Source organism: Phodopus roborovskii, unplaced genomic scaffold (assembly GCF_943737965.1).
Source record: "Phodopus roborovskii unplaced genomic scaffold, PHOROB, whole genome shotgun sequence".
In the NCBI taxonomy this organism is placed as follows: domain Eukaryota; kingdom Metazoa; phylum Chordata; class Mammalia; order Rodentia; family Cricetidae; genus Phodopus; species Phodopus roborovskii.
In genome coordinates, this window is record NW_026125295.1 from 8,581,024 (window position 1) to 8,608,512 (window position 27,489).

Below are 27,489 nucleotides of genomic sequence, written 5' to 3' on the forward strand. Positions count from 1 at the left end.
GAAATCACGTGTGCTCTCAGAATGGCTTCTCCTGTCCTACTCTGCCCTTGGCCCTGCTTTTCCCTCAAGAAAGGTTTAACCGGGAAAAATGGCAAAACAGAGTTACTTTCCCTTACAGGAGGAACGGCATCCGGAGAGTGACCCCAGCACCAGGAGGTTGAGGCAGGAACAAGTAGAAGACTGGCCTTGACTACATAGGAAACCTTGTCTCAAAACAGCATACAAAACGGGGCTGGAGAGATGACTCACCAGTTAAGAGCACTGGCTGCTCTTCCAGAAGGACCTGGGTTCAATTCTCAGCACCCACATGGTAGCTCACAACTGTCTATGACTCCAGTTCCAGAGGATCTAAAACCCCTTGGGTACCTGCACACACGGCACACGCAAACTCATGCAGGCAGGCACACGGATACGCATAATAAATACATCTCGTATAAAGGTTATTTGTCTTGACAGTTGGAGGACTAGCAGGCAAAGGGTACTCTGCTCCCACGCAGGGTCCTTGGGACTGGGGGCAAGGTCACAACACCTCCTCTTCTGCCTTGGGCTCAGGAGACCACCCAGGGAGTTAGAAGATAAAGACATGAAGAGCTATCTGGATGGGTCCTGTTGGAACACTGTGACAATTAATACTGTCAGCACCTACCATCACCTAGGAGACAAACTGTGCATGTCTGAGACTGGTTATCTAGACTGGACTAGCTGATGTGGGAAGACCTACCTGAATTAAGAGTAGCATCAATGCCTTAGGCCGGGGTCCTGGTCTAAATAAAAACCGGGGAATTGAGCTGGGCATCTGCATTAGTCTCTCTCCGGTTTCTGACAGCCCAGGCAATGTGATCAGCTAGCTGTTCAAGTTCTTGCCAACGCACCTGTCCCAGCGCAGCGGATGGTACCCTACGGCCCTGAGTCACCTTTCTTAAGTTGCTTTGCTCAGGTATTTTGTCATAGCAACGAGGGAAGTAACTAAAACAGGGGCTGGCAAGGATTGGTTGTCCCCCCACGTGGCGCCGACCGGCTCCATCCTCCTCCAGGACAAGCTGGGGGGTGAATGAAGTGAAAGGGAGGAGCCAGGGAGGGTGAAGAGGTCCTGGCCTCAGCGCAGAGGCGGTCCCGAACACTGCACCACCCACGCCGCCTCGCCTCGCCCCGCCTCCTTGACTCCCGCGCCTCCCGCACCCCGGAGGCGCCGCCGCCTTTCAGCAACCCCCAGCGAGCACAGCGCGCAGGTAAGATCTGGACCCGCGCGCAGGGATGGGATGGAGCGGGCTGCGGGCATCCGGGAGCCGGGAGGGAAGGCCTGGACATCGCTCACCGCAGAGGGCCACAGGCTGGAGCCGAAACCCGGGGAGCTGGGCACTGTCATCTGGCAGGGAGGGGACACCGCGTCACGACGCACCCCAAGACCTGCAGATGCAGGGGACCGGCCAACTCCGGGGCCCCCACTCTGATCCCCAGGCCCTGACAGCTGTCTGCCGGTGTTGCTCTCCGGGAGCTGGAGACACCCCGCGGGTCTTTAAGGGGTGACGCACGCTGCCAGCCACCAGCACACATCACTGCGAACCGGCTTTGCTGGTGAGGTACGGCCCAGCCCGAGCCTGAGACTGTCCCCAAGAGGAGGGTTTGCTGTGCTTCTGTGCTGTTCACAGGTGGAACGACCTGCAGCGAAAAGATTAAAAAAGAGAGAGAGCACACGCAATCCTTCGTGGTTTTATTTTCAAAACTGCCCTGTGGTTAAAGTTTTTAACGTACCCATTCGCCGGGTTGGTTCCACTGGCGTCAAGCTCTGGGTCTGAGCGCACTGTTCCCAAAGAGGCTTCGATATTAATCCGTGCAAGTTTGTTTTTGAACTTCCGAAGCGAGGGGCTGGCCACGCTCTCATTCTGTGCTATTTCCCCCTCAGCCGGCAGAGGAGATGTTTACCGTGGTGACCCGCCAGCCTTGTGAACAAGCAGGTAAGTGTCGCTCGCTGGACGGCGAGCACGCGGCTTTGTCAGATCCCGGAGAACCCCAGCTTTGGTTCCCAGCTCTCCCTCCATCCATACCTCCAGTGAATGGCTGTTTATTATTGCTGCTAGACGACGACGCCGAGGCACACCTAGGTTTCGCCCTTGGCTTTCTTCAGATAAAAGCAATGCTGTCCACAAAGCCACACGGAACAAGGGCTAACACAAGATTGGCTTAAATGGTTTTTCCTGTTTGTATAATCCATTATTTTGGCTCTTGTGGTTTCCTTACCTAGCTATGCGTAAGATTTGCAGTGTGTGGTTGACTTGGGGGTGAATCCTGATAGAGTTGGATCTGTCCTGGTACAGTGCCTGCCACACCCTCCATTCTTTGGGGGTCAGTGTTGATAGGCTACTTCCCCCTCCCTCCCCTCTTTCCCTCCCTCCTTCCCCTTCCCACACACTCCCAAGCCTGCCCAGCCTGGCTTGCCAGCTCCCCAACGCCCCCCCCCCCCAGCTATCCTTGTGAAGGTGGGAAGTATGTGCTCAGCAGCTCCTCTCCAAGCTCAGGTAGGCACCAGCAATTAACAGTGTTTGCCCAGCCCTAGCTACTGCACAGCTCTAGGCTGTGTTTCTTCATGAATGAGACCTAGCCTAGTAGTCTGTTCGCTTTGCAATAATCTTTTTTGCTGGGTAAGTGTTTGCTGGAGGTAATCATAGCTTTTCACTTGGAAAGTGCTGAAGCCCAGAAGATTCAAGAGGCCAGCCAGTCCATGGTTGTGGTCAGGAGACTGCTTACATTCCACGCACCCCTCCCCTTGAAGAGGTTCCTTAGCTATGCCCTAAACTGCTGATTCTTGACTTCCAAAAGGGTATGACCTGAGGACATAAAGACCAATTTATATTAAATATTTTGGAAAGAACAGTTAGACTAAAGGAGATGGTTTATATTACATCGAACATTTCCCCCCAAATACATTAGATTTTTAACACACATACTGTAACATTCCACATACAAGTTGATTGGTTACATTCTTTCCTAAGGAAGATTAAACTTGGCATATTAACTCTACTGGGTCTTGTTGGGGGAAAAAAATCCCTTAAACCTCTGTTACTAACACTGATGAGGTTTGACAGTAGGAGTGAGTTCGTTTCTGTGGATTCCCTGTGGCTGGGGAGGTTTTATCTGGAGCACAGATGAATGATTCAGGACAAGTTCTGATGCTCTGAGGTTCAGGGCTAGGCTCTCCTCCAGATCTGTGAGGTGTGCCCCAAGTCCCCTCACTTCCGTGGGTTGTGGGGTGAGGTGGGTTTCCAGAAGTGCAATGTGGTCAGGGGGTGAGCATCTCTGAGCGTTGGCAAATACTGACAAATTGTCTTCCACGGATGCCAAACCAGTTACACTAGGACAATGGAGGGGCCCCTCTGACATCAGGAAGTGCCTGTGACTTGTCTATACTCACTGGCAGGAGTTGGCTCTTCTGAGCCACGAATCTCCACCCCCACCCCCCACCCAGGCAGCAAGCAAGGCAAGGCAATTGGATATGGGCTGCGACTAATTTGATTAAGGTGGTGCATGCAGCCTTTGTTTCTTCCAGGAAAAAAAAAATCTAGATATAAAGAGGAAGTGAACCATAGTCTACAATGATATAAGAGGGAATGTTGTGGGATAGGGTAAAATATACCCATGGCTGTTGAGGGGTGGCGTGGTGGCGCTGAACTGTGGCATCCTTATCATGCACAGCAACCACAGGGTCACGGGGGACCAAATGCTTGAAACATGACTGAGGAATTATTTATTTTGATTAATTTGCACTTAAACAGCCAGTTTCAAGAGAAATGTTGATGTTTTCTCATCTATAATTAATCATACTTCAGCCAATACTATTTGTACTTATGCCTTAGCATTCTACCAAGACCTTTTTTTTAGTGGGGGGGTGTCCTGAAGCTTTCTTTGTAGATCAGGCTGGCCGCAAGATCAGAGATTCACCTGCCTCCAGGGTGCTGGGTTCAAAGGTGTATGCCACCTGCCTGGCAACCAAGACTATTATTTAGCCAAGATGTGGTTTGTTTGTTTGTTTGTTTTCCTAAAGTGTAGGATCTGGTGTAGCCCAGGCTGACTTTGAACTTTCTACATAGCTAACACTGGATTTGAACTACTGACCCTCCTGCCTCTGGGCCTTCTCCTTTTGGAGTGCAATGATTAGAGGCGTGTGGTGTCAAGCCCAGCCAACTTCAATGTTTTAATTAACTAGCTGTTACAGTTCTTTAGTTGATACAGAGAGAAATGGTTAGATCTTACGTTACACTCCCTAGTTGGGTAGTCTCACCTTCTGAACACATATGTTTTTGGATTGCGCATGCAATTCTTTCATGTTTGTTTGAGACAGGGTCTCACTGTGTAGCCCTGGCTGTCCTGGAACTCTCTATGTAGACCAGGCTAGCCTGAACTCACAGAGACGGGCCTGCCTCTGCCTACTGAGTGCTGGGGATTAAAGGCGTGCGCCACCACTGCCCACTTGAAAACCCAGATTTTTAATCTGCATTTAAATTTAATTTTTTTTCATTTTGCATTTACATGATTACACTTAAAATTTCATTCTGCATTTACACGTTTGTTTACGTGTTTACGTGTGTGTGTGTGTGTGTGTGTGTGCGCGCGCGCGCGCGCACGCGCGCGCGCATGCACATGTCCTGCGAGTGGAGGTCAGAGGACAGCTTCTGGGCGTTGGAACTCAAATTGCAATGCTTTGCTTCCCCCTGCAGGGTTCAGGGCCCTGTCCCGGACTCCAGCCATCGTCACCTTGGTGGTCTTGCTTGTGAGCATTGTGGTGCTCGTGACGCTCACACTCATCCAGATCTGCCACCCTCAGGTCCTCCCCCCAGGGCTGAAGGTAAGCCAGATGGGCGGCAGCATCAGTCATGCTAATGTTGTAACTTAAAGAGAAAACTCCAGCAGCTGGAGAAAGCAGCGTGAGACCCAGGAGGAGGGCTGGGCTTGTGATGCAGACCGAGGCGGAGGCGTGCTTCCAGGAAGGGACCTTTTCCAGGGACTCGCTTTGACTTCTACTATAGGATACAAAGATGGAATGTGTGCCCCAGAGATGTAGGTGTGCAGTGCTCCATCAGTTCCGGGGAAGCACACAGTATGATCATGGGTGGACTGGGGGAGGCACGGGGCTCCTGGTTTTAAGAGTGTTGGGAAATCTCTTTGAGGCATATGTGTGCCCCTTCTCCCGGTTCTAAGATACGCATTTACGCCTCCCGGTCCCACCAGGACTTTGCGTAATGTCCGGTGATCTCTCTGAGTTCATCCCCAAACGGCCTTGTGCTTGACTGCTGGCCTTCACTCTTAGGAGATGGATGGCAGGGTGGGGGTGGGGCCTTGGAATGAAACGAAGAGTGATGATTCAGGGAGTCCTCTAGTCATTTTGGGAATCAGTCAGCAAACGTTTTATGTGATACCCCAAACAGTAATATTTTAGGCTCTGAAGGCCACTTAGAGTCTCTGCTGCGTGCTGTTGTTAGGTTTGGGGCTCATTAAAAATGTATGGAGTCAGTCTTCCTAGCTGGGGAGGCTCCATAGGGAGCCCAGTCATTCTGCTGTGTTATTTGACTCTCTTTAGGAGTTACGCTCGCCCTCACCTCTTTTCTCCCATCTTCCTGCCACCAGTAACCGCTCTAAGTTGTATTTGGAGTACTTGGTTTCAGAAAACAAGGAGGTAATATTGCCTGGGGTCCCATGAGCAGCTTTGCCCCATGTTTGGAAGGGCTGGAGTAAGAGCTTTTCATTGTGGTGGGGATTTTTTGTTTGTTTGTTTGCTGAGTCTACAAAGCAAGTTCCAGAATAGCCAGAGCTGTTGCATAGAGAAACCCTGCCTCAAAAAAACAAAGTAACAACAAAAACTCTGCCTAAGGATAGCACTTCTCACAGTGGGCTGAACCCTCATGCATTCAAGTAGACAATTAAGAATCAAGAGAATGCTCAGTAGACGTGCCCACCCACCGACTAGTGTGATGGAGGCAGTTCCTCAACAATGGGTCCAACCATAGCAGGAGCATGGGAAGCAAGGCTCAGGGAGGGACCCATGCAGGGAGCCTTGTAGAGCTGGGGGATGGGCGGGAAAACCAGGACCACCCTAGAAGGCTGTAATCAGAGCAATACCTGGGCCCCACATTGTTAAAGGAGCAGCTCTAACTGCACCTCATGTCTGTCTCTCTCCATAAGATACATCTACCCTGAGCCTGTGCTCCCCACTTCTAGAACATGCAATGAATCTTTAAGTCAGGGTCTCCGAGGGTGGATCTTACTGAGGGTCTGAGATGTGGCCGCCAGGTAGCTGTTTGTGGGAGCTGGAGCTAAACCTTCCTGTCAGTTAGGGACAGGGTACCATTGTGACATTGTGGTGGCTTGTCACCATGATGAGAAATGGACTAAAGCTCGGAAAATGTAAGCCACTCCAGTTAAATTTTTTTCCTCTATAAGAGTTGCTGTGGGTATGGTGTCTCTTCACGGCGATAGAAACCCTAACTAAGACTAAGGCAGATGTCATGGTACAGTATTCATTGCACGTGTATTTGTGGTGATACTGGTGCCAGCTGAGTAAGATGATGCACGCTAGCATTAACAGATGACTGTCGCTGGCTTGTGTATTGTCACACTCTACTTCATATTATTATGGAGTGTGTCATTAATGTTTACTAAACAGCTGGCAAGATTGCATGTACCTATAATCCCAGCACTCACAGGCCGAAGGCAGCACGGGCTACATACTGTGTGTGTGAGAGAAAGACAGACAGACAGAGACTGACAGAGACACAGAGAGAGAGAGAGCATCGTCAATCCATTTGGAAATAGCTGCGGGCCCTGGCCAGAGTTCCAGGGCACAGGAAGTTGCTTGCTTTGGATGGTCCGTTTTCTTGAGTGGGTGGATGAAATGTGAGAAGAGACAGGTGCTCTGGGCAGGTGACTGACAGCTGGCAGAGGGAGCCCCACCTGCAGCTTGGCTGAGCGTTGAGAGACCTCTGTGTTTTGGGTTTCTGTGGTATGCCAGGGCCGGGCAGAGTGCTGTAGGCGTGTAGCTGAATGACGGCTAGGGCCTTTGGCTTTGGTGGTGTTTGTGTGTTCCTGCCACGAGTCCCCACGAGTCCTGTTTTGCTTCTGTGCAGCTGACTGTGGGTTATGAGGCACCAGCTTCCCCTCGGCCTGCAATGTTTGTTGTCCCTGTGAAAGGGTATGACACCTGCTCTTAAATCCAGCCTTGACTTGCCTGACCTTGGCTGATGAAAGTTTAAGAGCAGAACCATTAGAGAAAGATTCAATCAAGGGTCAGCAACGTCCCCCAGGTCCCTGCGATACTGGTCTGGCCTGCTCCACAAGCTTGAAGAGTAAATATGTCGCCACTCAGGCCCTCACTTGCTTTATTACCACAAATTCCAAAATCTTCCCTTTGGGGGTTCTCTCTCCCTCCCCCAACATGAGCATCAGAGTTTAAGGTGTCTCTGCTCCCAATATCCCGGTGCCAATCCCTCTTCTTAGCCACTGGTTGTCACCATTAAAGAGGGTCCTGGATAGTCTTAAGGATGCCCTGATGGGCTCTCCCTCTGAGCTGCTCAGGCCACCTTAGTTCCCCTCACTGGGTAGAAGATCACAGGCATCTTAGTTCCCACGCCCATGCTCTGCTGGTGTTCTCTGAGTCAGGCTGGGTGAGTCATTCTCCACTAGCCCTCATGGAGCCTTGTGAGGTCTCCTGGATTTCTGGTGTCTTGTGGCCCATGCTATTCCAATTTTGAGGCAGCAAGAAGTGGATAAGTTGTTCCTCCCAATGCAGAAGCCCCAGATTCGTTATACAAGCCAGTCTACCTTGCCTCAAGCTAGATTTGCTCCTGGGCTGCAGTCTGAAGGGATCGTCTGTCCAAACAAAGGGAGTATATCGATCCTAGCACACCAGGCCTGTTATTTCACAGTGGCCTCATCAAACTTGATTTCCTGGGACTCCCTCCGTGAAAGCCTGGAAACTCTGAGAGTCACTGTAGCTTAATACCAGGCCTGTTCTCATGTCAATTAAGATGATGATTTTACTAGCCTTATGAAGGCAACAAAGCTCACTAAAGCACCAGAAAAATCAGATCCTAGGGTACAACTGCTCAGGAGTCTGTTACTGTCCCCTCGTCTTCGAGAGCTAATAACAAATCTAAGACGGCTGATCTTACGACCCACAACCTATCACCCCAGCTCTTACTTTCGGCAGAAGATCACACAGTATCCAAGTGTTGGATCACGGGTTTCAGCATGAAAGACTGTTCCAGCCAGGCAGTGGTGGCACACGCCTTTAATCCTGGCACTTAGGAGGCAGAGGCAGGCGAATCTCTATGACTGAGCTCAGCCTAGCCTGGTCTACAAAGCGAGTTACAGGATGGCCAGGGCCACACAGTGAAACTGTCTTGAAAAAAACAAACAAACAAAACAAAGAAACAAACAAACAAAAAACCCTAAAAATAAAACAAAAGGAAAAGTAGAAAATGAAGACTGTCCCCCCTCCCCTTTTATGAGACAGGGTCTCTCTGTGTAGCCATGGCTGGAACTTACTGTGTATAGCAGGCTGCCCTCAATCACAATGATCAGCCTGCCTCTGCCTCCCGAGTGCTGGGGCTAAGGGCATATACTGCCATGCCCTGAGGAACACTGGGTGTGTCTCCAGAACTACATTCAAGCCATGTTTCTTTTCTTTTTCTTTCTTTCTTTCTTTTTTTTTTTTTTTTTTTTTTTTTTGGACACCACGCTGACCTCCAATAACCCATCACCTCCTATTTGATTTGAAAAATCATTTCCTTCCCATCCCTTACCTCCAGCACATCCACAGTGGGTCCAGTGATTGAAGCAAATAATATCTAAACATGGGTTAAAATATCTTTTACCACTTTGCAAATGCTGGCCTCTGGGGAAATGGCTCGGTGGGTAAGGTGCTCGCTGCGTGGGTGCGAAGCCGGGAGCTGTGGCACATACCCTAATTCTGGCATTGGCAGGCAGAGATGGCCAGCTAGCCTTGGCAGTTGGTGAGTGCCACGTACAATGAGAAACCTTATCCCAAAACACAGGGCAGAGCTGCTGGAGAGAGGGCTTGGCAGCTAAGAGCACAGGCTGGGCTTCCATGGGGTTCGGTTCAATCCCCAACACCCACAGGGCAGCTCACCGCTGTCTGTAACTCCAGTCTCAAGGAATCTGATGACATCCTTGTGGGTACCCAGACATGCAGCCAAAATATCCATACACATAGAATAAAACTAAATAGATCTGTGTGTGTGTGTGTGTATGTATGTGTCTATGTGTGTGATGTGTGTGTGATGTATGTGTGATGTGTGTGTGATGTATGTGTGATTGTGTGTGTGTATGATGTGTGTGTCTGTGTGTGTGATGTGTATGTGTGATGTGTGTTTATGTGTGTGGTGTATGTGTGTGATGTGTGTGTGATGTATGTGTGTGTGTGTGTGTGTGTGTGTGTGTACACCAGGCCTAGCAGGCCAGTGGCGTTGGTGATCAGTTCCTCTGAGGGAGGAGGAGGAAGCAGGCTGACCCTCCAGAGGCCCTGGCCTCTTCATACCTGGCGTTAGTTTCCACCTGCACGCTAATCTCACTTGCATCCCTGCCTGGGACAGATCTGAACAATGCCAGCCTTGTTTGCTGGGGACGTCCTGTCAGGGTCCCTATCAGGTTCATCAAACTGAAGGGCTGGGATGAAGGAGCTGCCAAGAGCCAATGGGAGGAGAAGCTGGGACCCAGGGGCTGGCTCCTGTAGCCTAGACCCAGAGAGGTGCTAAAGCCAGTCATTCCATATGTCGCATAAGACATGGTGGAGCTGTTCAGAGTGGTTTGCTGAAGAGATTGTCCATGAGAAGTTAAACACATAAACCCTGTGTGCGTGTGTATGATATAATCCCATGTGGGTTTAAAGTGTGACGGGAGCTGGAGAGATGGCCCGATGGCTGAGACCACTGGCTGCTCTTGCAGAGGACCTGGGTTCCGGTCCCAGCACACTCTCTGTAACTCTACGTTCAGGGGACCTGACACCCTTATCTGGTCTCCATGGGCACCAGGTGTGCACGTGGTGCACATACATACATGCAGGCAAATACATATAAGATAAAAATAAATAAATCTTAGAAAAATATAGAACCACAGCCAGGCATGGTGGCTCCCCCGGACAATCCTAGCACATAGGAAGCTGAGGCACACAGGTCAAGAGCTTAGGGCCAGCCTGGGTTATGTAGTAGCCTTGCCTTTAAATGAACAGATCTATACACCTGCAGGCCAGCAGACATGGTAATATGACATAAGGTTAAGACAATAATTACATTGAGGAGCTCTTGGCTTGGCTTTCTTCTATCGCTTTTTCCTTTTCTTTTTCCTTGAGACAAGATTTTCTCTGTGTAACCCTGGCTGTCCTGGAACTTGCTTTGTAGACCAGGCTGGCCTTTTTTTTCTTTTATAACTTTATTTATGTATTGTCTTGCTTTTCTCAAGGTGATTTAAAAGCCCTCCATTTTAGTCTATTATGTGCATGTGTGTGATGTGGTGTGTATGATGTGGTGTGTATGTGTGTGTGATATGAGTGTGTGTAATGTGATGTGTATGTGTGTGTGACATGGGTGGGTGGGTGTGATATGAGTATGTGTGTGATATGAGTGTATGTGATGTGTGTGTGTGTATGTGTGTGTGTTGTGAGATATGGGTGTGTGTGTGTTTGTGTGATATGAGTGTGGGTGATGTGGTGTGTGTGTGTGTGTGTGACATGGGTGGGTGGGAGGGTGAGTGTGATGTGGTGTGTGTGTGCATGTGTGATGTGTGTGATATGTGTGTGTGTGTGATGTGGTGTGATGTGTGTGTGATGTGGTGTGATGTGTGTGTGTGTATGTAATATGGGGGTGTGCACATGCCCTGGTGTACATGTGGAGGTCAGGGGACAGCTTTGTAGACTTGGTTCTCTACTTCTGACTTAACATGGCTTCCGTGGATCAAACTCAGGCCATTGGGTTTGTCCAGAAGGAGCTTTTCCCACAACCTGTCTTACTCTGTGACAAGGCTAGCCTAGAACGTGCAACAGTCCCGCCTCAGCCTCCCAATACTGAGATTACAAGTGTCAACCACCATACTTGGCTCAGAGTAATCTTTTTATTTTTATTTTTTTTTTATATATTTATTCTTCAGAGACATGGTCTCATGTGGCCCAGGCTGGCTTCATGCTTGCTGTGTAGCCAAGGATGAGCTTGAACTCCTGACCCTCCTGGCTCAGCTTCCCCAGTTGATGAGATTACGGACAACACTACCATACTCAGCAATTGTGGCTTTAAAAACAAGCAGCCACTTAGCACTGGGCATATGGTTTTCTGTTTACCTCTGCAGCGAGTCACTTAAAATGAGGGAACCCTGGGAGCTTAACTATCCCCCAGCATTGTAACACTGTAGAATCCATTTAGAGGATCCTGTCTGGGACCTGGCTTCATCTTCTCCCATAGGGCAAGCAAAGCTGGGCTAAAAGTAGAGGGATTTGGAGTGCTGCCTCCAGAAGATTCTGGAAGCCCCCTGGGGGCCTCTGGCTGATTCTGCCAACATTGCATTGCTCTTTTGCCCTTAATTGTGAGCTTCTCCTGAGGGCTGATGGGAATCCTGACATGGCTCTTCCTTATGAGAAGTTCCCATAGTGTCTTCCCACAATGTCTTTCAGTTGTGTGTCTGCACAGCAAGCCTGGACACTCGCTGAGCCCCTAGTGTTATCCTGGGGGTCTGGATGGAGCAAGCCTGGACACTTGCTGAGCCCCTGGTGTTATCCAGGGATCTGGATGGAGTGGGGATTGGCTGGACACTCGCTGGGCCCCTGGTGTTATCCCTGGGGTCTGGATCAGGGTGCTTGTGTGGTGTTCGCCAGTTCCTTCACATTTGGTCTCAAAGCATCTATGTATTAGAATTATGTGGGGAGATGGTATTGTGCCTATTCTTAGGGATTGGGACTTAATTGGTCTGGTGTGGCTTCTCCACACCGGGCATTTTGAGCTCCCTCCCTCCCCAGGGGAGTCTCATGCACAACCAAGACTGAGAGCCTACATACCTCATCTCATCCTTCGCCAGAGTCCAGGGGGCTACAGCTGGTTTGGGGACAAGTAGCGCTCTCTCTCCTTGATCTGCCTCTGCCTAAATGAAACAAGTACACGAATACAGCCGGGTTCCCCCTTCTGCTGTTTTGCTAAACGGACACAGTATCAAGCTGCCTTCTAAATACATGTATGCTCACAGGTCAGCACGGCCTCGATCTTTATCTGGAGAGCTTCTTTTTGTGGTGGACGGCAATTAATGCCGAGGTCCCCAGCTGGTTGGAGTGCAGAGGATGAGTAACCACGCAGTTCTCGGCCCTAAATGAGACATCTTTATCGAACCCCCTCCCAACATAGCATAAGCACGGCAGAAGAAGGGATGGAGGACTGTGAGAGCCTGAGACCGGGGAGAGATGCTAGGCGACGGTGTCTTCTGGACACATAAGAGCTCACGGTGGCTGCCAGCACATGGCGCATGCACGGGCAAGCGTGTCAATGTTCCAGCATAGATGAAGGGGAGGTTCAAGGGGCTCTACCCCTAGCTGAGGAGCTATGGGCAGGCTGGGCGACAACTGCCCAGAAGAGAGGGTCAGATCAGCTTTCTTGGGGGAGTGGCCCCCTGGCAGGACGCCTGGGTCACAATAATGGCCACCCAAGGATGACACCGGACTCAGTGGGTTATGAAAAGGTGATATTGGTGTGGGAGGAATGATGGGAGGATTCAGGGAAGAGTTGGAGAGGGAATTAGGAGTTGATATGAATGAAATACTTTTCTGCACATATGGAATTCTCCAAGAATAAATTAAAATGGCATCCGTGGTTCTCAGTGATCCAGGGTGAGATAAACACTCAGAAGGGCCCAGCCCTGCTTCCAACTCTCTTCCTCTTCCCTTCAGTATGGGATCGTGCTGGATGCTGGCTCCTCCAGAACCACGGTGTATGTGTATCAGTGGCCAGCAGAGAAGGAGAATAACACAGGAGTGGTCAGCCAAACCTTCAAATGCAGTGTGAAAGGTAAAGGGGACAAGGCGGCCTGAGCTGGGGGTCAGGAGGGCGTGACACACCCCGTGTTGCTGCCCATCTGTGGAGCCGGCTTGGTCTAGTCCCTTCCTCCACAGCCCTGTGGGATGTCAGGGGCAGTGAATGGCTTGAGGTCCCCCCCCCCTTCAGTGCTCACCTAGGTGATGGCGGAAACTTGTGTATGAGAAAAGGGAAGGGCCTGCCTCTGTGCAGTGAGAGCGCTAAACAAAGGTTCAACGTGTTCGCCTGAAAACTCTCCAGCTCCCAGTTTGCACAGAAGAAAGCCAGGAGGTGCGGGCCTGTAGGGCGGGCAGTGTCAGAGGAGAGGAATACAGACAGACAGACAGACAGTACGTGCTTGTAGGGTGGGCAGTGTCAGAGGAGAGGAACACAGACAGCAGTACACACACACAGACAGACAGCACACACACAAGTATGCTAGGCTATGCAGAGCAGCTTTCCCACAGCAGAGCTACAGGCGCTTAAATGGAGACCACCAACAGAGGCAGGGGTTGAGACCCACCAAGGCCACCCTGAGGGTCTGGACCTCTTGAATGTGCCTGGGTTCACCAGCCCATGTGGCTGGCCACCACTCTGGGACCACAGAAACCTCACTCAGTGCTGGAGAAGCCAGTGTCCTTCAGGGTGTGACACTTGGCCAAACTCCACTGTGTCATTTCAACTGGAGTTTGTGGCCTCTGGTCCCTCAGAGTATGTATGGATTCCTGAGGTGACACTATCACTTCTGGGTGTTCTGCGGGGTCACAGATGGCATCCAGGCTGCCAAGAACTCCTTCCACCAACGGACAGCTAGTTTGTGAGGGTGCATAGGTGTGTGTGTGTGCGTGCAAATGCATATGGCAGCCAGAGGGCTATCTCTGCTGTTGGTCCTCGGGTACCACCCATCTGCTTCTTTTCCTTTTTCTTTTTCCTTTCCCTTCCCTTCCTTTCCCTTCTCTTCCCTCCCCTCCCTCCTTACCTTCCCTCTCTCCCTTCCTTCTTTTTGAGATAGGATCTTTCACTGACCTGGAGCTTACAGGGTAAGCTGGGCAGCTGGCCAGGGAGTCCGAGGGACGCTCTTGTCTCTGCACACACACACACACACACCCCAAAAGCTGGAATTACAGGCACACACCATCATGCCCAGCTTTTTACTTGGGTTCTGGAGGTCAGAACTCAAGTGTTTGTGTTTACTTTGCAAATGCTTTGTCACCGAACCATCTCCCCATCCCCTGACTCTTTATTTAAAAGTCTTTTTACTGTTTTTTATTCTAAGGAAGACTAATGAGTTCTGACTGCTTGCTCTTCAGGTTCTGGAATCTCCGGCTATGAGTATAATCCCCAAGATGCCCCCAAGGCCTTTGAGGACTGCATGTTAAAAGTCAAGGAACAGATCCCTGAGTCCCTCCATGGATCCACCCGCATTTACCTGGGAGCCACAGCTGGGATGCGTTTGCTGAGGTAACAACTAAGGGCACAGAGGAGCCCACATGACCAGGACAGCCAGGAATGTCACTCTCTCTGTTTCTGGGAGCAAACCTAAGAGGAAAAAAAAAAAAGCACATATTCTGCTGTAAGTTTAGGCTTTGATGGCTGGGGAACTTGTAGCCACTGTTTTCATAGCAAGAAAGAAAGACTTCTAAAACTGGGTTCCTTCCCTGTGGTAATTTTACCAAGAAGTCTAGGAATGGTCAGATTGGTTTGACAGCTGATCACCGGGTAGCCTATACTTCAGAGAACAGTTATTGTTTTTGGCAAGGGTAAACAGTCAGTTAAATTCTGTGGTAAGTTCAGCCCTTAGCCACGTAGGCTCTACCCTGTGCAGAATGTTCCAGAAATCTTTGTAAGATAATGCAATGTCTGCCCCTCACCCAGGTCAAAGTCTTTGGAATTTTTATGGAACAAACATCTCATTCCATCCACTCTGTTCCTGTTGAATCTGCAGAACATGAGATTGATCTTAGGGACGCTAATAGGTGTGTGTGTGTGGTCATTGTTTTGTTAAGATAGGGTTTTACTCTGTTGCTCAGGTTAGCCTGCAACTTACATATATAGCCCAGGCTGTCTTTGAACTTATAGCTATCCTCCTGCCTCTTCAGATTATAGGTGTGAGCCACCATGCCACATTTAATGTTCTTTCTCTGTTTTATTTTGTTTCTCTGTGCTGGGCATCGAACCCAGGACCTTGCACACTCTAGGCAAGTGTTATACCAGTGAGCTACTTCCCCAGCCGTCTCCATTTCCTCTTTATAGTGTTGCTTTCACCTTGAAATGGAATTTTAAAAATAATCCCAGATGGGGCTGCAGAGATGGCTGGGGGTTAAGAGCACTGACTGCTCTCCTAGAAGTTCATTTCCCAGCAACCACATGGTGGCTCACAACCATCCATAATGAGATCTGGTGCCCTCTTCTGGCTGTCAGGCATGCATGCAGGCAGAACACTATACATAATAAATAAATCTTTAAAAGAAAAGAAAGGAAGGGAGAGGGGGGGGGTGTAATCTGTCCGGGGTGCAGGCTGCCCAGGGTGTTGGAAGTAAGGTGTCTTGCTCATGATCCCAGCAGGAGAAAGAACGAGGCAGGCTGGGCACGTAAAGAGCCCAGGGCCTCTCCTGCTGGGTGGGACCTCTAGATGTTTCTTTATCCTTACCATTGCTGGAAGCAACCAGGGCCTTTTCCTCCTTCCCTCCCTGAGCGAGCAAACACCCCAGCTTCCTTTCCCCACAAACAAAGGGAGAGTTGCCTCCATGTTAGCTTTCTCTAGAGCAGCGGCTCTCAACTTTCCCAATGCTGAGGCCCTTTAACAGAGTTCCTTGCGTTGGGGTGATCCCCCAACCATAACATTATTTTCGCTGCTACTTCCTAACTCTGATTTTGCTGCTGTTAGGAAGCATAATGCAAATATCTGATATGCAGGGTATCTGACAGGTGACCCATGTGAAAGGGTTGTGTGGCCCCTAAAGAGGCCACGGCCCACGGGTTGAGATCCACTGCTCTGTAGGGTGCCGCGGCAGGAAGGAGCTAGGATGGCGTTGTCCCTGGGTAACCTGGTGATACTGTGCTGTCAGGGCCTCTGAGGGTGGCATGCTGGTGCTCTCTGACCCTGGTGTCCCTTCCTCTTGCACCCTAAGCTCATGTGCTTTGTCCAGGTGAGGCCCCCAGAGACCATCAGTCACTGCTGTGCCCTGTCCAGTCTTACGCCCTCCACTGGCCAGAGCTGGGGCAAGTCTTCCTGATTACCCACCCCCTGGTGGAAGGACCAGTCAGGGGCCCGGGAGGGGGCGGGCAATGACAAGTGGGACTCTGGCAGGTAACAACGTGCACCCCACCTTCCCAGCCACCCTGGGAGATCTATAAAATGGGCCGGGAGGAGGCTGTCACTTAAGGGAGCTGATGGGAGCCCGCCTTGACTCGGTGCTCAGACTCTTGTGTTCTGTGCGTTGCGTAGGTTGCAGAACGAGACAGCAGCTCGTGAAGTCCTTGAGAGCATCCAAAGCTACTTCAAGTCCCAGCCTTTTGATTTTAGGGGTGCTCAGATCATTTCTGGACAAGAGGAAGGGGTGTATGGATGGATTACAGCCAACTATATAATGGGAAATTTCCTGGAGGTGTGTGGAAAGAAACGCATGGTTTCTCATCTCACTGTTTATCCCGTCCCGGTGGGTGATAGCTGGGTGGAGGTCCTGGATCAGGGTGGGTTCCATCCATGCAATGCACTGGGGAAGCACTCGGGGACACCAGCTAAGGACCAAGTGCGTGGATGAGGTGAGAAATCGCATCACTTTGCTCATTCATAAGAAATTTGGGAGGAATCTGCATTGAACCCTGGGCCTCAGATGTTTAGAAGGGGATCGTGGGGATGGCTGTTCCAAACTTCCTGGAAATTTATTACAGAGTTATCGTTCTTTGTTCAGGGAGAAGGAGTCTGCTTGTGCCCCTGGCCTCCTTCCCGTCCCCTCCCTGCAGATATATTCAAACCACATCCCAGACTAGACCTTTGACTCCCCCCACAAGCATATTTTGAATTTTCAAGTTAATTAACGTGATTGATATTGGGGAGATCTCACATGAAACTGCACGCATCTGTCCTCTCCCGGCTTTGGAGGCCTTAGACATAGTTCGGGGGGGGGGGGGGAGCAGGGAGCTCCCAGCCGGGCAGCACACCCTAGTTTGTTGCCTGACTTCCTGTCTATGCTGCGTGCATTTGTATAACCAATTCAGCTCATAATCACCGTACTAAGAGAGAGAATCAGCCCCGAGTGTGTCACCCTGCCCAGCAGTGGGACTTGGAACTTGGGTGGAGAGCCCGGGGCAACGGAGATGGTGTCTGGTTTTCCTCTCACTTCCTATTCCCGCTACGCAGAAAAACCTATGGCACATGTGGGTCCACCCGCACGGAGTAGACACCACAGGGGCCCTGGATCTGGGCGGCGCCTCCACCCAGATATCCTTTGTGTCCGGAGAGAAGATGGAGCCAAACGCCAGTGACACGGTGAAGGTGTCCTTGTACGGCTACACGTACACGCTCTACACACACAGTTTTCAGTGTTACGGCCGCAACGAGGCAGAGAAGAAGTTCCTGGCCATGCTCGTGCAGGTGCTGAGTGGGGGGGTGTGAGCCGGGGAGGAGCTCTGTCTGTCTGTCTGTCCCTTTTCACTCCAGTCTGCAGAGTGGGCAGAAATGACATCATAGTCTCATGGTTTGCGAGACAGGGTTTCTCTGTATTGCTTTGGAACTCGCTCAGTAGACCAGGCTGGCCTTGAACTCACAGAGATCTGGCTTCCTGGATGCTGGGATGAAAGGCGTATGCCACCAATGCCTGGCTGGCACATATTTTTTATCCTAGCATTCATGAGGCAGAGGCTAGTGGATCCCTATGAATTTGAGGACAGCCTGGTCTATATAGTGATTCTAAGCCAAACAGGGCTACACAGTGAGACACTTTCTCAGAATAATATTCATCATCATCATCTTACTAAAAGAAAGAAAACCAAGTGAACGGCACTGGAGGACCACGCCTGAGATTAATCTCCACAGGTGTGTGCACAAATGCACCTGTGAGAGCACACACACATATACACACTCACACACACATTCACACATATACATACTCACACACACTCACACATATACACACTCACACATATACACACACATCACACATATACACACACATATACACAACATATATACGCCATACACACGGACACACACTCTCTCTCTCACACACACACACACTCACATATACATACTCACACATCACATACACACACACATACATACACACTCTATCTCTTTCTCTCTCACACGCACGCACACACACACGCACACACACACACACACACACGATCCTCCTGTTTGAGCAGGTAGCACTTTTCTGACTGAGCCATCTATCTCCCTGCCCCTCCCAGACTGTTGTAGAATAAATCGATATGATTTTTGTCATGAGCCAATGTTTGATTTGTCTGCCTGTCTTATACATACATGTTCCATGTGACTGGAAAAGGCTGTTGGGCAGGGCTCTCAGGATCCTGCTCTCTCCAGCAGCAGAGCAGTGTGTGATGGTTGTTCTCAGCCTCTCCTGGGGCACTGCAGGGTAGTGGTCAGGAGAATATTCCAGAAGGAAATGCCCCATCTCACTCCTCTCCGCCACACCTCCAGGGCTCTCCCACTGGAAACATCAGCAACCCCTGCTACCCTCGGGCTTACAGCTCCGTCTTCAGCTTGGGCCACGTGTTCGGCAGCCTGTGCACAGAGAAGCACAGGCCAGACAGCTACAACCCTGATGATGTTGTCACCTTCACGGGAACTGGGGACCCATGGCTGTGCAGGGAGAAGGTGGCTTCTGTATTTGACTTCAAAGCTTGCCAGGAGCAAGACGCTTGCTCCTTCGATGGCGTTTACCAGCCCAAGGTTCAAGGGCCGTTTGTGGTGAGACCAAAGATCAGTTGGTAGGTGTGGGGGCTCTGCATCCCCGGGAGAGTGTCCCTCCGCCATCCCCGTCCGTCCTCTGTCCCGCCGGCTTTATTCCCTCCCCGGATAGCTCCATAGCACACACCTTTAGAGGACTCACTGCCTCTGTCCTGCTCGCAGGCGTTTGCTGGGTTCTACTACACAGCCAGTGCACTAAACCTCTCCGGAACCTTCTCCCTCGCCTCCTTCAACACCAGCAGCTGGGACTTCTGCAGACACACCTGGACAGAGGTCAGTATTAGAAAGGAGAGAGAGAGTGAGAATCAGGGCAAACAGTACAGCAGAACACGTGTGTGTGTGTGTGTGTGTGTGTGTGTGTATACATCTGTGTGCACGTACTCTCAGCAGGTTGTGTGTGCACGTATGTGTGTACATGTGTGTGGGTGTAGGCTCAAGCATGTGTGTGCGCACACGTGTGTGTGGGTATAAATATGTATGAAAGGAGCTGACAAATCAGGCGGACTAAAGTCCCCGTGCGATAGCCAACTTTATTCAGAGCGTCAGACAATTTATGCTCCGAGGGTTAAGAAGCATCACCTGAGTAAAGTGTACACTCGCAAGGACAAGCTGCACGTGGCAGGCAAGCCACACGTGGCAGGCAAGCCACACGTGGCCAAGACGTGTTTTCCATAGAGGCAGGTAAACAGCTGTGACACATAATCAGAAGTAAACGCATTCCTGTCCGCTCCACCCGGGAGGAGCACAAAGACGCCTTCCAAGAACAGTCCTGGGTCCTGAAGAAACAGGTCACGAGGCTCTTGTCTTGTTCTCCTGCAGTTTTTCTCACAAGCACTCAGAATTCCCTTCACAGGACTCCATTCTCAGACCATGTTCCCGAATGCATGTATGAGTGTGTCTGTGGTTTATAAGTGAGCGTGCGTGCACATACGCATGTATGTGTGTGCACCTATGCGTGCATGTGAGTATATGTGTGTGTGTGTGCACATTGTGTGTTCAAGGTTAGCATGGACGATGTGAGACCCCCCCATCTGAAAATAAATAAGCAAGGGAAAAGCATGGCAGGTAGAAGCCAGCCGCACTGCTGTGAACAATCTCCGTGACCTTCTGGATTATGAGGCGACACTGGGTAGATGTTTCAGTTCTGTGAGGTTGTGTTATTTGTCATTTTCATCTTGAAGTCCCGATGGGCTTTGAACCACTGCTGTCACCGTCAAGTGTTCCCGGGTGCAGGTTTGGGACTCACTTGTCCACCCCACGCTGGGGTCTTTACCTCCTTTCCAGCTCCCGTCCCTGCTTCCCAGGTTTGATGAGGTGTATGCCCGCTCCTACTGTTTCTCGGCTCACTACGTCTATCACCTGCTGGTGAACGGGTACAAGTTCACGGAGGAGACTTGGCCTCAGATACGATTTGAGAAAGAAGTGAGTCTTTTTCCTCTTTTCTCTTTTTGCTGGCCATGGAAAGGGTGATATGCATGGATGTAGACCACAGGTCAGGGGTTAAAGGATGACCTGACCTGATCTTGCCGGTCACCTGTGAACATCCCAGGAAGAGAGGTGACAGAATTTAAAGTGGTTGTCTCAGGAGATTGCCGCAGATGAGAGGATTGGAATTGAGGGCCAATGGATGGGTGCCCGAGGGCGGGGTGTCTGGGCAAGGCAAATGCCAGCCTTCAGCTCAGGCTGGAGTGCGGTCAGTACTGAGGAAGGTTTTGGTGAGAGAATGGGACATGTAAGTACCTGAGACTTTTCATCCCTACAGGGCTACAAGTTGAATTCACTTTTTTTCTCTCTCTCTCTTTTTTTGAGACATGGTCTCATTATGTAGCCCAGGCTGGCCTGGAGCTAACTATGTAAGTACATGGATTAAAGATGTACACTGCCCCACTCCTGGCTTATAATTTGTTTTATAGCAGAATAATTAATTGCTCTCCATGATACACAAGAGACGATGTAAGATGCAGTGTTGAGGGCATGCGGCGTTCACATCGGCTCCTCATTAGATAGGAATCTTTCTCTGTAAAGGAACCCTAGCTCACTGTGTTTACAGACAAAACTCAGGGATGGGGAGGGCCTTCTTGTCTCAGTAATAGATAGGTGTTAGTAGGCAGACAATGGATGATAGAGAGATTATAGATGATAGGTAGATTAAACGGATGATAGATGAATGTATGGGATGGGGGGTGGGTAGTGGAATGGTAGGCAATAATTACCTACGAGAGGAAGATGGAAGATGGATAGATAGCTGGAAGTAGGTGGACAGATAAATTAGGCACATGGACAGATAGGTGATAGCAAGCTAGCTAGATGGTTGGACAGACACGGCCCTGTGACTAAGGAGGTGGAGGGATGGCTGTTTCACGCAGGACTTGCCTTTTGAGTCTGTCCGGCCACACTGCATCTCCCAGTTCCGGTAGGATGCTCTCAGTTGAGGACTGGCTGTGGCAAAGCCTAAAGGATGTCTGGAGCCATTCTGTTCTGTTCCAGCTTTGGTAAAATTGGATTAATCCAATCAATATCCCGAATTAAGACTGGAACTGTCTATTTTCATGTAAGTAAAATTGAGTCATCTACAAAAAAAAAAAAAAAAAAAAAAAAAAAAAAAAAGAGGATGTCTAGAGGTGTGGGCTTTGGCCTGTGAGCCGAGTTAGCATCTGTCGAGGACTCTAAGAATGGAGACCACCATCTCCTCATTGAGGAAACATTCTTGGTTTAAATTTCTTTCCAGAGGCCAGCCCAGATGGCTCAGCTGGTAAAATCACTTCCCAGTGAGCCCTTTGACCTGAGTTATTTCCCAAACACACATTGGAGAAGAAAATTGACCCCTGCAAGTTGTCTGCAAGACCTCTGACCTTCACACAGAGTGCGTGTAGGAGTGTGTGCGTGTCAGTGTGTGTGTGTGAGGGTGTGTGTGTGTGGTGTATGTGTGTGAGTGTGTGTTGTGTATCTGTGAGTGTATGTGTGTGAGTGTGTGAGTGTGTATGTGAGTGTGTGTATGAGTGTTTGTGTGTCAGTGTGTGTGTGTGTGTGTGTGTAGGTGCTGAAGCATGAAGTTGTAGGCTGTTGGAACCACAGTGTGGGTACTGGGAACTGAACTTGTGCTCTCTGCAATAGCAGTCTGCACTCAGCTGTTTAGCCACCATATACCATCGTGAGGCAAGAACAGAGGAAAATAAATTCAGGGAATCAACATGAATTGAGATCATTAAAACAATATTAGAAGTTCAAATCATCCATTTCATTAGTCTCAAGGTCTAGCCTAGGATATGGCTCAGTTGGTAGAACGTTTGTCTAACATATATTGTACCTGGGTAGAACCCCAGCTTCCCCAGTACCCCCAAAGCCAGCTTGTACATCCCTAATCCCAACACTCAGGTTGCAGGAGATCAGGAGTTCAAGGTCATCTCAGCTACAACATGTTTTTGAGGCCAGGCCGGGAAGCTCAAACTACCAGTTCTGTTATGGAGACAAACATGGTCAGATTAGATTGTTAAAACTCAACAAGCCAGGCTGCTTCTCGGGTTAGTGCTTGGGGACCTTGCAGCAAGAGCAAAGGGCGTGGCTTGCAAACAGATTCTAACTCATGCTGAATGTCTGTTACATTCTGTGTTAGCCAGGCATGGTGTCAAGCACCTATAGAGCATGGGGATTGGGAATTCAAGGTCATCATCGGCTACATAGTAAATTCGTGACCAGCCGGTAATGTATGACATCCTGTCTCATACTGATACGTAAGTTAAAAGTTAAAAAAAATTATACAAATTGAAAGTTAAAATTAAAAAAAAAAAAAAAAAAAAAAAAAAAAGGTTTCTTGGGCTGGAGAGATGGCTCAGTGGTTAAAAGCACTGGCTGCTCTTCCAGAGGTCCTGAGTTCAATTCCCAGCAACCACATGGTGGCTGACAGCCATCTATAATGAGATCTGGTGCCCTCTTCCAGCCTACAAGCATACATGCAGACAGAACACAATAAATAACAAATCTTTAATTAAAAAAAAAGAGGTTTCTTAGTATTAAGCGAAGGGTCAATGAAATGACTCAGTGGATAGAGGCACTTGCCTCCAGGCCTGACTCTGAGTTCCATTCTAGGACCCACATCATAGGAGGAAAGAACCTACTCCTGAAAGTTGTCTTGTGTTTTCTACATGCATGCTATGATATGCTCTACACCTGCATGAAGACACACACACACACACACACACAAACACCCCCCCACATACATGCGAACACAGATACACCCCACACACACGAAGACACACACCCACACACATACACACACCACTATGCAAAAGTGTAATATGAATAAATAAATAACAAGGAAATATTACCCACAGAAAAAACTGGTGCTGCCATTTAATATCTGGCTAAACAATTTTGAAGAAGATCATCATTTGAGATGAAGGACACAGATGATAAATTCGCTTCACTATAAAGATTGCAAACTCAAAATATGGAGATGCCTAAAAAAACATCAAATAAGGTAGTCAAAAAAAAAAAAAAAAAAAAAAAAAGCTGGAAGCCCAGATGTGGTGGTGCACACCTTTAATCCCAGTACTCTCTCTAGAGGCAAGGACAGGTGGAGCTCTGAGTTCCAGGCTAGCCTGGTCTACAGAGTGAATTCCAGACCAGAAGGAGTTACTCAGTGAGGCCCTGTTTTAAAGTAGGGGCAGGGGAAGGGAAGGGGAGGGAAGGGGGAGGGGACTGGGAGAGGAGGGAAAAGGGGAGAGGAGGGAAAAGGGGAGAGGAGGGAAAAGGGAAGGGAGGGGAGGGGGAGAGGGGAGGGAAGGGAAAAGGGGAGGGGAGGGAGGGGAGGGGGACTGACCAGAAGAAATGAACACAACGGGCTTCTCACTTGGGCTGCCCAGAACTTAGGCAAACCCTTTGACCTTCTTAGACCATAGGGTGCCCTTGTGAGGCTGACAGTAGTGTGGGCTGGGACCATGGGCAGCTTTGCCTGAGGCCTGAGCCACCCACTCTCCTCCACAGGTGGGGAACAGCAGCATCTCCTGGTCCCTAGGCTACATGCTCAGTTTGACCAACCAGATCCCAGCTGGAAGTAGCCTGATCCGTCTGCCCATACAGCCACCGGTTTTTATGGGAGTCCTGGCCTTGTTCACGGCCATCGCCTTGCTGTGCCTGGCATTCCTTTTGTATCTGTGTTCGGCATTCAGGACAAAGGCACACTCTGAGAATGCCTTCGACCAAGCAGTAGATTCTGATTGAGTCTTCAAGGGACAACTGGAGCCCGAGGCTGCCTGGAGCCCGCCAGACTGACACCAGGCAGTGTGAGCAAAGTGGCTGCCACCAGGACGCGATCCATCCTTACATGCCAAGGTCATGTGCCTCGCAGCTGCTGCCAGAGAACCTCCCGGGAGTCCCTCAACTACCCAGTGGGAGTTGTCCCTGCGGCCCCTCCCGACCTAATCACTGATCCACTGGGAACCAAGGAGACACAGGCAGTCACATTCAGGGACTTCATTCCATCCACTCTAGAGGAAGTTGAGAATATAGTAATTTAACGTGGAAGTACTGACCACAGGACTCAGTTTCCATTTTCCCTCTGCCACTATCCCTCTTAGCAAGGCACCCATGAAGGCTCCAACTCAGACACCTCGCCCCATGCTCTACCCTATAGGTCCTTTGTAAGACTCTCTTGTCTTTTAGTTGAGTCCAGCCTTGTCTCAAGCCACTGACACGTTGCTTTAGCAATGCCATAAGCATTGAGCTCCCTGACTGGTAGGATGTAGCATTTAGTGGGGAAGGTGATAAATGTAGAGTCTCATGTAGCCCATGCTAGCCTCCACCCAACTCACTGTAAGGCCCAGGATGACCTTCAACATCTGATCTACTCCTGAGTGCTGTAATTATGGCTTTGAGTCACCGTACCTGGTTTATGAGGTTCTGGGGCTAGAACCCCAGGGCTTCGTGTATGCTAGGCAAGTATTTTACCAACTGAACCACATCCCCAGCTAAGAAGACTCTGTGGCCCCAAGGATTCCTGGCCTCTGTCATGTAGCCAGAGCCTGACGCACAGACACATAGAAGTCACTAAAACAGTAGCTGTCCTTGTTGTGGAATCCCCGCACGAGGCTCTGGTCTTGAGATTGGACTCGGTGTGTGTCATCATCCTTGTGGATCTCACCGACCTGGCAAACTGTCATCATGGCATGTGGTTTTCCCCACAACTCTCACGGGTGTACTCGACCCTGCGCTAAAGCATCCCAGTCTGGAATTTCTGATCAGTTACTTCCCCTGATTGCTTACAGCTCTCCCCAAGTAGCTGCTGCACATCTTGATTTGGGGGAAAGAAAATGCAATCTTGGGAATATTCACATCCAAAGAGGGATGAGAAAGGGCTCCAGCAAGCCCAGAGCTACAAGCTGCAAACCAATGCTGTTTCGCATGGCTGGTTGTTGGCACCATATGGAATAAACTCTTATTTTTATTTTGCAGTATGTGTCTGCTAACTTGGATATAAGGCCCTTCCTGCAAAGGAGACAGGGTAGTGTTTTAAAAGGAGGAGACCCTTCCTGTGGAGCTCTGCCTCTGGCTCATTGGTGCTGGGATTCCGGGTTTTTGTTTTCTACCCACTAACGTGAGTTCTGGGTACTGAACACAGATCTTCAGGCTTGCGTGACCAACTGGGCCATCTCCCCAGCCCTTGTTTTGGGTTTGAGATGGGGTCTTGCACAAACTCACAAAGATGCTTATATCAGATATAAAAACAGGCGCTGGAGAGATGGCTCATTGGTTAAGAGTACTGGCTGCTCTTCTAGTGGACCTGGGTTCAGTTCCCCACACCAATATGGCAGCTGACAACTGACTATGTCTCTAGTCCCAGGGAGCTGAGTCCCTCTTCTAACCTCCTCCATCATACAGTACACAGCCAAACGTGCAAACAAAATGGCATACACATAAAAGTTAGTCAATGAAAAACTTTTTAAGTGAAATAAATCTTAAAAGAGGACGGTAAGCATTTTGTTTTACTTGCCAATCTCTGACTTCTGAGAGCCTCCCAGTTTATTTAAAAACAAACACGTGCCTAATAAAACCAGAACATTCTCTGTGCTTACTTTCAAAACTGCTGAGTGTTCAGGATCATCGCTAAATAACAAGTGCTCAGTTGGATAGGCAGGAAAGCCAGCTCTGAGTGTCTCTCCTCTCTTTGTTTCGCACACCTGTAAGCCAGCTCTACCTGATGACCCTCACTCAGCTGTGTTCTGCACACATTATCTACACCGCAGATACCCCAACCCTGCTTGTATCTACATACTCACAAAGCCATACCTGCCCCATCCCATACACTGTTCCAGCTATCCCAACTCTCATGGCCCCTACATCTGTGTTCCTTGTACAGATACCCATACCCTCAAATGTCTAACACACACACACACACACACACACACACAAGTGCGCACACACGCACACGCGCTCATACTGGCTCTCTACCACTACTGCTGCTCACAAAGCATCTCACACAGTTTTAAAAACACTCACACCTGATCTCCAACACAGACCTGTGCACATTGGTACAGCCCAGCCTTATTGCTCCCGCCTCAGCCTCCCGAGTAGCTGGGATCGCAAGTGTGCACCTATCAGACAGAGATCTCTGAGATGCCATTTCACCGTAGAAAAGGAGGTTGGGGGCTAACCACAGCCAGAGAGGGGCAGAGGGGAGAACTAACTGAGCTAGCCCACTGTATTTCTAGCTGGCCATCTAGCCCAGGAACTCACCAGTCTCATATGCCACCCCCAGCATGGGGATTACATGTTTTTACACTCTCATGCATGGCTTCCTCTCTCTCTCTCTCTCTCTCTCTCTCTCTCTCTCTCTCTCCTCTGTAATGTGGATTCCCGGGGTTGAACTCAGGTCCTCACGCGAGCACATCACCCGCTAAGCCACCTCCCCAGCCCTTGCTTTGGCGTTGAGAAAGTTTTGCCTTGCAGCCCGGGTACTTGCTGTGCATCCCAGCCTAGCTTGGCGTCTTCCACCTCAGCCACCTGCGCGCTGGGATTACAGCCATGCATTGCCACACACAGCTTATACACAATATTTTCAATTGTAAAATCAACTTCCTAAGATTTCACCTAAGCCTTCCTTCCAAAGTTTTTATGACCTAATAATAACAAAGAAAAAAATCAAGGAAATATAAAGGGCCACTTGTATTTAAGAACAACCCATGCATGCCTGTTTTCTTTAGTGAACCACTGTGATTGGCTTTAAGTGTATTAATTTTGACAGGGTTTGGGGTTTGAACCCAGGTTCTCATGTATCCCAGAAAACACTCGTACCGCTGAGTCACATTCCTGCTTGTCTCATGCTCCATCCCTCAAGCCTCCTGCAGTGAAGCTCCCCAGGACCCAGTTCTACAGAATACAGGTACCATGTGCTGTCTACCCTGGACCACAGACTCACTCAGAAGAGTCACTGTAAGCAGGTAACAGAACTCAAAACAAACTTGTGAGAACACTCATTGGAGCTAGCACAGTCAAGCCCGGGCAGTCTTC

At 49.7% G+C, this 27,489-nt stretch overlaps 1 protein-coding gene across 1 annotated transcript; it reads left to right on the forward strand.

Moving 5' to 3' along the window:
• Positions 1 to 2,244: 2,244 nt before the first annotated feature.
• On the forward strand, positions 2,245 to 24,226 carry Entpd3 (ectonucleoside triphosphate diphosphohydrolase 3). Its single transcript, XM_051173322.1, has 10 exons — positions 2,245 to 2,248; positions 4,713 to 4,840; positions 12,929 to 13,046; positions 14,363 to 14,513; positions 16,501 to 16,660; positions 17,416 to 17,649; positions 18,715 to 18,984; positions 19,147 to 19,257; positions 20,269 to 20,406; positions 23,968 to 24,226. The coding sequence occupies exons 1-10, from the start codon at positions 2,245 to 2,247 to the stop codon at positions 24,202 to 24,204; spliced, it is 1,551 nt and encodes a 516-aa protein (XP_051029279.1). The 3' UTR covers positions 24,205 to 24,226.
• The last annotated feature ends 3,263 nt before the right edge of the window (positions 24,227 to 27,489 follow it).

Bases quoted from the DNA above. Each gene is read 5' to 3' on its own strand.
- Entpd3 (XM_051173322.1), top strand. The intron at 14,514-16,500 runs GTAACAACTAAG...TGCGTTGCGTAG, and splicing joins GCTGGGATGCGTTTGCTGAG to GTTGCAGAACGAGACAGCAG. The intron at 20,407-23,967 runs GTGAGTCTTTTT...TCTCCTCCACAG, and splicing joins AGATACGATTTGAGAAAGAA to GTGGGGAACAGCAGCATCTC.